The 10,948-nt window shown below is 41.1% G+C and overlaps 1 protein-coding gene across 2 annotated transcripts; it reads left to right on the top strand.

Annotated features, from left to right (window-relative positions):
* The first annotated feature begins 1,093 nt into the window (after nucleotides 1–1,093).
* Nucleotides 1,094–5,744, top strand: LOC113929331. Of its 2 annotated transcripts, none has more exons than XM_027606152.2 (2): nucleotides 1,094–1,802; nucleotides 4,926–5,744. In XM_027606152.2, exons 1-2 carry the CDS (start codon nucleotides 1,648–1,650, stop codon nucleotides 5,356–5,358), a joined length of 588 nt encoding a protein of 195 aa, XP_027461953.1. In that variant the 5' UTR covers nucleotides 1,094–1,647; the 3' UTR covers nucleotides 5,359–5,744. The 2 variants fall into 2 exon arrangements, with proteins under 2 accessions (XP_027461953.1, XP_027461954.1); XM_027606153.2 differs by having other exon boundaries at nucleotides 1,097–1,802; nucleotides 4,915–5,744.
* Nucleotides 5,745–10,948: the final 5,204 nt, after the last annotated feature.

Raw genomic sequence — 10,948 nt, 5'->3', positions numbered from 1 at the left:
GTACAAATGGTTGATGTGATTTTTAAATTTCATATTGAAATGACAAATAATTTGAATATGTCAACACTAACCTATTGAATAATGTTTAGAATCCTATAATAGTTTCATTTCACATTCTATTTTTTCCATTTCTTACCTAATACCCTTCAACCAAATGGCTGTGGATGATTGTGCAGGTTACGTCCTGCACAACACTGTGAATGCCCCCCCTGGGGGTTGTGCAGTGTGCAAAATCCCCTCCAGACCATTTGCCCATACTTGCTTTCACACTTCATCCTCAAACACCCCTTCTTCACCTTCAATTTACTTTCATATTTCTCCTCCGAGGCCTGATTTACAGATTATCTCCCCTGTACCTACCCTCTCCTCTCACTGCCTTTGGACAATAAAACGCCACTGCTGTCTCTTCTGTATCCTAAAGCATCTGCATACTGGTACTTCAAAACTCTCATAGGGTTGAACTGCAGTTAATCCTCTGTACTGGTCTCTTGCCAGATTCAGAAATACTCAAAGGCAAGAGTCTCGACTTAAACTTCATTGTATGCCCAGTTTCTAGCACAGATCTTTTTTTTATCAAAGCAATACATGCATGAGATTAAAAATGTCAAACAATAGTGAAAGTTCTTCCTATTCCACCCATCTGCAAACCCTGTTTTGACCACACATTTATCAGTTTCATTTAAGCCTCTTAAGAAATGTAAGATAGGGGCACCTGGGTGGCTCAGTTGATTAAGCGACTGCCTTCGGCTCAGTTCATGATCCCGGAGTCTTGGGATTGAGTCCCACATCAGGCTCCCGGCTCAGCGGGGAGCCTGCTTCTCCCACTGACCCTCTCCCCTCTAATGCTATTTATCTCTCGCTTGCTCTCTAATAAATAAATAAAATCTTAAAAAAAAAAAAAAAGAAATGTAATATAGGTGCCTGAGTGGCTCAGTCGGTTGAGTGTCTGCCTTCCGCTCAGGTCATGATCCCACGGTCCTGGGATCGAGCCCCGCATCGGGCTCCCTGCTCAGCGGGGAGCCTGCTTCTCCCTCTCCCTCCGCCCCTTCCCCCAACTTGTGTTCTCACTCACTCTGCACTCTCTCTCAAATGAATAAATAATCTTAAAAAAATGTTAAGATCTATTAGACCTATATAAGAGTGTGTAGAATGCATAGTTCTGTGTAAATGACCAGCCATATATCGCCTCCTCGGTTAAGAAATGAAACCCCTCTCTAACAGAGCCCTTCTAAGGTACTGCTAAAGCACCAGAGAGGCCCATGTGCCCCTTCCCAACATATCCCCTTCCTCCCTCCACAGAAGTAACCACTAGCTCATTTTTGTTGTAATCATTCTTATGCTTCTCTATAGCCTTACTCCCTAAATCTCCCTAAGCAACACATTTTAGTTTTGGAAAAGCAAGAACAAACACCAACCCAGCTGTGTAAGGCAAGGGCAATATTATCACCATCAGGTGAATGGCCCCAGGAGAAGATAAGCTGAACAGAGGCTCAGAGTCTTCCACTGGCTTCGGTTTCCCTGGGGGTTTACTAGAGGGGTGGCCCTGAATGAGTCCTTGGGCAGCCCAGGTATCCCCTGGTGGGAAACCTAGTGTGGGAACAAGTCCTGGGCATCCCCCAGAAAGAGAGTCCATGGACGTGGGCTGCTATGCATTTTCTTCGTCTGCAGCCGCCCTCCAGCTATCAGCAGCGGGTCAAAGCGCAGCACTTGAGCGGCAATGTGGCACACCTGGACCCCTCAGCTAGCGCAACGTGTGGTACGAAGAATGGAAACGTCATCAGCACAGGGCAAGCTAAGTACAGGTAAGGATCTGCTTCGGGCTCATCTGGGCACTCTCTGCTCAAATTAGAAAAAAAAAAAAAAGATGCAAACTAGAGAGCCATCAACGGCTGCAGTCCGGGCTGGTTGCCCTCTATGTCCGGGCATGGCTCTCTGCCTGAGAGCTCTCTTCACTGCCATTCTGAGTACTCTATTTCTCTCCTGGGCTGGATCTCCTATTTCCCTCTGTCAGTATACATTTGTTACAGCTCAACTGCTTTAACAAAGGCATACTCTCTCTCCGGACAGTCCAGAGGCAGGCAGGAGGCTTTGCTCCACGAAGTCACAGTCAACCCAAAGGATGTACGCACCACTTCCACTCACGCCTCATTGGCCAGAACTGGGTCTATGGCCCCAGTTAGCTGCAGGGAGGCCGGATCATGCTGTCCCCACTGGGAAACCCCTTGCCCAGCTAAACTCCGAGAGGTCTACACCAAAAGAAAGAAGGAAAGTTGGCAGATTGTGTCTTTCTCTTTTTTAGTCTTCTTTTTTATTTTGGAAGACCTATATCCTCCACGGTTTTTAAGAAAGAGCATGGAAGGTAAATTTTTTGAAACCCTGCTTGTCTAAAAATGCTTTTATTGTACCTCCTATTTGAACTGATAGTTCACCTGACTATAGCTTCTAGTTGGAAGTCGTTTTCCTGCAGAAGTTTGGAGACACGGCTCATGGTCTACTGTTTGCAGCGCTGCTGCTAAGTCTGAAGCCATTCTCATTCTTGGTCTTTTGTAGATGACCTCTTTGGTCTTCTTATTATTTTTATACTCCAGAAGCATATAAAATCTTCCCTTTAAGCCCCATGTTCTGAAATATCATGGTGATATGCCGTGGTGAGAGTCTATTTATTTTCATACATTTTGGGGAGTACATGGAGGCTTGGAGGGTCCATAGGCAGTTTTATTGAATTATTTGATACTTTCCTCCCTTCCATTTTCTCTGTGTTCTCCGTGTGGAACTCCTAGTAGTCAAACATTGGCTTTCCTGGACTTGTCCTTTAATTCTTGTTCTATTTTTCTCTTATTTTTTTCCCTGAGGGATCTACTCATCTTTATCTTCTTATTTTTCTAGTGAGTTTTTAATTTCTGACATCAGGTTCTTAGTTGCCAACAGCTCTTCAGTATTATTTGAATGTCCCTTTTTTATAAGATTGTTTTTGTTTCATGAATGCAGTATCTTATCTCTCTGAGGTTATTGTGATTTATTAAAACTTCTTTACTGAATTTTTTCCAACTGTGATTTGTTTTATTTCCCAGAGTTCTTTCTTGTTCTTAGTTGTTTTTTTCTTTTTCCTCTTGTTCTTGTATTATGAATGCAAACACATTTTTTTTTAATCTCTCAAAGATACTAATTATACTTGGGGCTTTTCTAAAAGCTTTCTTCTGATTCCTGCATTCTCTCTTTTCCCACTGAGTCCCTATTTTCTATTTCTGCTTTATATTTGAACCATTCAATGTTCTGCCCTGAACATTTGAGATCTGGCTATCTGCACCTATTTAAGAGTGAGGCACCAAAAACTGGTTAGAAGATCTGTGTGCATGGATTGGGTTCATCCACTGGTGACCTTCACCAGTCTTTGTGCAAATGTTACTTTCTCAACAAGGCCTCCCACATTAAACTCTATTTAAAGTTTCACCTAACATTCCCTCTCCCTCTTCCTTGTTTTATTTTTCTTTATAGCATTCATTACCTAATATAGCATGCAGTTTATTTTGTTTGCTGTTTGTCTTCACTAAAATGTAAGCCTCTTGAGGCCAGGAATCTGTGTCTGTTTATTTACTGCTCTATCTGCAGCATTGAGAAGACTGGTTGCCCATAGTAGGCATTTGATAAATATGTTAGATGTTTGGATGGATGGATGAATGAATGATCAGGTGAGGATCCTCCAATGGTTAGTTCTGGATGTTTTTCTTTTAAGCCATTGGGTTTCCCCACTTTCACAGCTAAGGGGTTGGGTCTGGGTGCCAGGTTCTGGCTGCCAAGCAGGGGAAAGGGATTTGGCAGCCCCCAGGCCAGTGTGCAGTCTCTCCCGTAATCTCCTGTTACCCATCAGCTCCTTGCTGAGTAATTCTGTGTGATATGCAGGAATAGAAAGGAATATCATCTGAAGGGCACCAGAGGTTGGCACAAGGGGTTGGCAGAGAGAGCAACAAGAATAACCAGACAAACAATTCAGAGCCAAAGCTCTACTCCTGTTTACTTTAAAAAGAAAGTGATTCAGTCTCCTGCACATGTCCCATTTTAATAACGGCTGTAGATCTGCTGCTTCCAGCCTGGCCCTTGGAATGGGACAGCCGTTCCAAGTTAAAGGCTGTCCAAAGACGGCCCTTAAGGGGAAATAATACGTAGGGTGATAAATGGGTCTGTGTGGCCCAGATCACACTATTTATATCCCCAGTGAATATTATTAGGTCGTATCTTAACAGAGAAAGCCACGCTCCCTAACTCACTGTACCACAGTTGTTGTTAGCAGGTTCTGGGAAATATGTTAAAGAACCGGCCTCCTGAAATATTTTAAGTCAAATTTCTTTCTTATATTAATAGCAGTCTTTTCTTATTAAATACATTCAACATTTGAATGGGTAAAATTTACTTTACGAATTAATGGAAGAGAATTCTAGCCTGGTCCATTGAAACACTGGTGATATTTAAACACATTACACACAGATTTGTATTTGCTGTCCCCAGGTGACTTCTGGTGAGCTGTGCAAAGCTGAAGGGGAGAAGAGAGGAAGGGGAATTAGGAGAGCCAATGAAAGTACAGTACAAACTTTGTGTCACCTTTCTGGGGTTGCACCCGGCACAACTGGGGTTTGGTTCTTTCGGGCTCTTCCTGCCCAGTCAAGGTCCTCCCTCCTTGCCAATAGGACTGGAGCCTCTGGGTGCCCACGGCCGAGCTTTCTCAGGAAAGAGCAAAACCACTGCCTTCTCGATTTTCTCCTGGGTGCCTTGTGAAACTTGGCATACTTTATAAGTAAAATTACAGGTTGTTTTTAAGATGGGGATTTTCTATGGCCTTTCCTTATTATTCTTCCAAGTCATCCTGAGGATCAGGTATGAATGTTCTTTAACACAATCTGCCCTGACTTCTAACCAAAGGTGTCGAACAGGGACCAAAGGATCTGCTCTGGGAATGAAGAGCCGACAACTCCCGGGAAGTCAGAGAATTCAGCCGGAAACTGTGGCCACGAGGACTGTCCCCTCGCATCTAGAATGCAACCCCCATGTGTGGCAAGAGCTGACTCGGACTGCCTTGAACCAGCCACTTGCTTGGAAGATGCCACTCGCAAACCCAGTCACTGGATGACTGGAGAGTGCCACAGAGCACAAGGGAAGAAAAGGATGGATTACGGGCTGCCTCCCAAAAGGGCAGAATGTGGGTATAGCCTGAGACAGACAAAATGCACACTAACCAGAAAGGAGCTGTGCTTCTTTCCCCAACCCAGGAAACCTGAGGCAGGCAGAACCGCTGGAGGGGATAAATGTGGCTCTGGGCCACTTCTGAGGACAACTTACCCCACCCAGGTATGGCCCAATGGCTGACAGACTGTCCCTAATACAACCAGAAAAATTCCCCTTGTCCAAATGAAGGACGGAGCAACGAAAGCAGAGTGCCCCTTCAAACACACCCTGAGCTGGCAAGAGAAGAGAAATCCCCCTTTATAGGAATTTGAGGAGTGAGGGATATGTGTTCCCCACTAATGAGATCATCTTCAGCATCTTCTCTCCACTGGTTCTTCTCTGACTTCCGGAGAGTGGGCCCTGTGAGCTGTAGAGCCCTGGTACGGTCTCAGGGCTATTGAGAGGGTCTGAGAATATACACAGATATTCTCATTTTCCACAGGTATATATAAAGAGGTGCCTTTCCATGTATCTTTTACTGCATCTGTTTTTTTCTAATATTTCAATAAAGGTGAACAATTGGTTTACCCAGTTTGAAGTTTTTCTTGGTTTATTTTCTTGTATTGCAGCCATAGGGGCATATATATATATGAAATATATATATATTGAAATATATATATTTCATATATATATGAAAATATAAATTCATTTAAAGAATCACTGCATGTACATAAAATTATTCAAAATACTTAGTTTACTTACTTAATTAATTTATATTATTATTTTTCTACGTGGGGCTTGAACTCACAACCCTGAGATGGAGACATGAGTTGAGATCAAGAGTCGGACACTCGATAGGCTGAGCCCCCAGGCGCCCCAATACTTAACTTACTCTTAAAAAAAAAAGCATCCCAGCATTTACAGTAGCTTTTGACCATTACTGTTTTCTCAGTCAATGGTTAAAGCACAACCACTACATGTGGAAAGGCCGTGGTCTGCCCCATCTTTTAATGCTGAAAACATGGGGAGGGGGGTGGTCCACAAGTTCAGAAATATTAGAAACTCTTGCCCTGTAGTAAAGAGATGGCTAACACCACCGGTCCTCAGTCTTTCTACTTAGATAGATCAGAATCTAGAAAATAGCTACAGTGTAAAAGTAATATCAGGTAATGGTTAACTCACCCAAAATTCAGTATATAATGAATTTTCTCCCGTTTTCCTAGGTGTTTTTGAAGGGCTACAGGATCTACCCATTAGCTGAAATAGAATGTAAATGTCTGCATGCTATGACAAAAGGAGCTTAGAAAGACCCAGCTGCTCTCACCAGGTGCCAAGCTTATTCTAAGTTTTGAATACGTTTCACTCATGTGATCCTCACAGCAGCCCTATAAGCCAAATACTATCACCATCATTCTCCATCCTAAAGATGTAAAACAGCGAGACACAGCGAGGTTAAGTAAGTTGCCCAGGGTCTCTCAGCAAAGCCAGGATTTGAGCCCAGCCGGCTTCCAGGGGCACATAATGATAACCATGCTGCCCTTCACTGGGCCTTTTATTGTGAGGAAGACCTACCTGTGTCTCCTGGTCCAAAGGAAGGGTTGAAGGGCCTTCGCAGGCCTCTGGGCACTGAGCCATAAGACATGCTCTGATTCTTCTCCATCATGGACTGTCTCTTAGCTCAGAGTTTCCCAGAGCGGGTTCTTAAGAACACTGGCTCCATGCCACATTACTAAATGTTATATGACAAAAGGGGTTTGATGGTCAAATGAGTTTGGGAGGGCTTGGGCTATGCTACGTGCTGGCTGTGGGACTTGCACTCATTGTGAGAGTCTAAGTGTTTTATCTGACAGACTTTAAAAACATGCACTTGAGGACCTCCAGTGTACAATTCAGTATGTACGAAGCTTGGAAGTTGACCATATCAACAGACTGTAGAATGCTAAATAAACTGAAACATTAACAGTGTTCCTTAGATCCATAAGAAGAATGAAGTCACAGGGTAAACCACTGCCCCCCAAATTGGAAAGGCCGACAGGCCGATACAGAGAATCACAAGTGACCAGAGCCGAGAGCTCCATGAGAATTAGAGCCGGGAGAGGGAAACCTGAACTGTAGCTGGGGAATTGCTGGATGCTCAGTGTGGACTACAGGGGACCCCGTCATCAGGGGGCCCCCACACTTGGGCAAGGTTTACTTCCTGGTGTTCTAACAAGGATCTCACAGGGAATACTGGAGAAAAGTCCTCTTGTGCTTCCAGCAGGGGAAGGAGGGGGGAAACAACCTTGAAATATGCCAGAACTCTCTGTTTATCTTAACAAGGTCTATTCTCAGGAGTGAACTCTAACTGGGGCCTAAGCTGCTGGGCTTTTATCAGAAATGAACTGACCTGGAGGGAGGGGAAAGCCCAATTTTGACTTCCGTCATCTTCCACAAGGGAAAACGGAAATACCCAACTCAATTCTAGCCATCCTATTGTGCTTGGCTGCGGCGGGGGGGGGGTGGGGGGGGGGCGCGGGTGACATGTGAAGCTTACAGTCCAGAAGCACAAGCTCACTAAAACCTAACATCTACTCAAGGGACTATGGAAGGCTTCCCTCCCTCCACACATCCTACCACCACATTACTGAAGCCTTGTCTGTCACAGTTACCCAGTACATCGTGAAAAAACGATAAGGCATATTAAAAAGCAAAAAACACAATTGGAAGAGAGAGAAAGCATCAGAACCAGATATAGATAGGGCAGGGATGTTGGGATTATCAGACTGGGAATTTAAAACAACTATGATTAATATGCTAAGGTTTTTAGTGGATAAAATAGCACACAAGAACAAATGGGCAATGTACGCAGAGGGTTGCAAATTCCATGAAAGAACCAAAAAGAAATGCTAGAGATCAAAAATACCATAACAAAAATAAAGAATGAGATGGGCTCATTAGTAGACTGACGTGTGCTATGGTCTAAATGCCGCCCCCCTACCCCAAATTCACAGGTAGGAATTCTTATGCCCAGTGTGAAGGTGTGAGAAAGTGTGGCTTTTCAGAAGTGATTAGGTCATTAGAATAGAGTCCTCCTGAATGGGATTAGTGCTGCTCTTATAAAAGAACCCCCAGAGCTCACTAACCCCTTGCACTATGTAAGGACACAGTGAGAAGTCACCAGCTACCAGGAAGAAAGTCCTCACCTGACCATGCTAGCATCTTGATCTTGGACTTTCTAGCCTCCAGACCTGTGAGATATAAATTTCTGTTGATTATAAAATACCCAGTCTATGGTAATTTGTGAAGCAGCCCAAATGGACTAAGACTGAAGAAAGAATCTCTAAGCCTGAGGATATCTCAATGGAAACTTCCAAAACTGAAAAGCAAAGAAAAAAAAAAAAAAGATGGGGAAAAAAATACAGAGCAGAATATCCAAAAACTATAGAACAACTACAAAAGATGGAACATATGCATAATGGGAATACCAGAAAGAGAAGAAAAAGGAAAGGAACAAAAGAAATATTTGAAACAATAATGACTAAGAATTTTCCCAAATTAATATCAGCCACCAAACCATAGATCCAGGAAGCTCAGAGAACATCAAGCAGGATAAATGCCAAAAAACTTTATCTAGGCATATCATTTTCAAACTATAGAAAATATAAGAGAAAAGAGAAAATCCTGAAAGAAAACAGAGGAAAAACCATCTTACCTATAGATGGACAAACATAAAAATTACATCTGACTTCTCTTCATAAACCGTGCAAGCAAGAAGAGAGCAGACTAAAATATTTAAAATATTGAGAGGAAAAAGCCCACCAAACTAAAATTCTCTGCCCTGTAAAATTACCCTGTGAAAGTGAAGGAGAAATAGAGATTTCCCTAGACACACAAAAAATTGAAGGAATTTGTTGCCAGTATTCATAATTGATCCAAGAGATAGCAGTTTATTCAAAACAATAACAGCAACAATGTATTTGATTACATATGCTTAGGTACATATATGGACATATGTATGCTTATGTATAAGTGAAATGAGTAACAAAAATGATACAAGGAATGAGAGGGAGAAATTAAGATTAGTTTGTTAGTAACCTGTGAAGCAGTACAGTGTTATTTGAAAGTGGACTTGGATTAGTTGTAAACATATATTGCAAACTTTAAAGCAACCACTAAAAAAGTAAGAAAAAAAGAACTGATATGCTATGAAAGGAGAAAAAACTAAATCCCATAAAATGCTCAATTAAAACTACAAAAGGCAGAAGAATGGATGACAAAAATAGGAACAAAGAACAGGGCAAAAAAATAAAAAGTAGTAACAAATATCATAGATATTAATCCAAGTGTATCAGTAATCACTGAATGTCAATGGTCAAAATGCACCAATTTAAAGACAGGGATTGTCAGAGTGGATCAAAAAACAAGACACATAATCTTAAATATAAAACACATAAATTAAAACTAAGTGGACAGAGAAAGATGTATCATGTTAACACTAATCAAAAGAAAACAGATAAAAGCTATATTAATTTTAGGTGGGCAGACTTTAAAGGCACAGAAGTTACCAGGGATACAAAAGGGCATTACATAAATATAAAGGGGTCCATTCTCCAAGAAGACACAACAGTCTTTAACATGTATGTGCCCAACAGTTGACTGTCAAAATACATGAGGTACAAACTGATAGTACAACAAAGAATAGATAAATCTATTATAATTGGAGAATTCAATACCCCTCTATCAGAAATAGATAGATCCAGCTGGCAAAAAAATCAGTAAGGACATAGCTGATCTCAACAACACCTTCAAGTAACTGGATATAATCAGTATGGATAGACTACATTCAAAAATAGCAGAATACATATTCTTCTTAAACTTATGTGAAACATTCACCAAGATAAATCATAAAACACACCTTAACAAATTTAAAAGAATAGAAATCATACAATATCTGCTCTCAGACCAAAATGTAATTAAACTAGAAATTAATAACAGAAAGATACTTAGAAAATCCCAAAATACATGGGGATTAAACAACACACTTCTAAATAACCCATGGTTCAAAGAAGAAATCTCAAGAGAAGTTTAAAAGATTTTTGACATAAAAATGAAAAGGAAAAATGACTTATCAAAATTTGTGGGATGTAGCAAAAACAGTGTTTAGAAGGAAATTTATAGCATTGAATGTATATATTTAAAAAGGAGAAAGATCTAAAATCTAAGCTTCTACCTTAGGAAACTAGGAAAAGAGCAAATTAAAGCTAAACTGAGCAGAAGATAAGAAATAAACAAGAGCAGAAACCAATGAAATTGAAAAAAGAAAATCAATAGAGAAAATCAACAAAACCAAAAGCTCGTTCTTTGTAAAGCTCAGTAAAATCAGTAAGCCTCTAACCAACCTACCTAAGAAAAAAAGAGAGGACACAAATTACTAACATCAGAAATGAAAGAGGGTACGTTACTAAAGATCCCATGGGCATTTAAAGGATAATAAAGGAATACAATGAACAACTCTCAATGACTGCATCTTTGATAATTAGATGAAATGGGCCAATTCCTTAAAAGAGGACAATTTGCCAAAATTCACACAAGAAGAAATAGACAAACTGAATAGGCCTATATCTGTTACAGAAATTGAATCAATAATTAATAACCTTCAAAACAGAAAGCATCAGGCCCAGATGGGTTCACTGGTGAATTCTACCAAACAAGTCTTTACAATCTCCTTCAGAGCATAGAAACAGAGGGAATATACTTCCTAACTCATTCTATGAGGCCAGCATTACCCTAATAATAAGAAATACATCATAAG

Source organism: Zalophus californianus, chromosome 5, assembly GCF_009762305.2.
Source record: "Zalophus californianus isolate mZalCal1 chromosome 5, mZalCal1.pri.v2, whole genome shotgun sequence".
NCBI lineage: Eukaryota > Metazoa > Chordata > Mammalia > Carnivora > Otariidae > Zalophus > Zalophus californianus.
This window is presented reverse-complemented; position numbering and strand designations above follow the sequence as displayed.

Coding starts and splice junctions, on each gene's coding strand:
- LOC113929331 (XM_027606152.2), top strand. CDS start 1,648: ATGCATTTTCTTCGTCTGCAGCCGCCCTCCAGCTATCAGCAGCGGGTC. Junction 1,803..4,925: donor ACAGGGCAAGCTAAGTACAG/GTAAGGATCTGC, acceptor GGTGTCGAACAG/GGACCAAAGGATCTGCTCTG.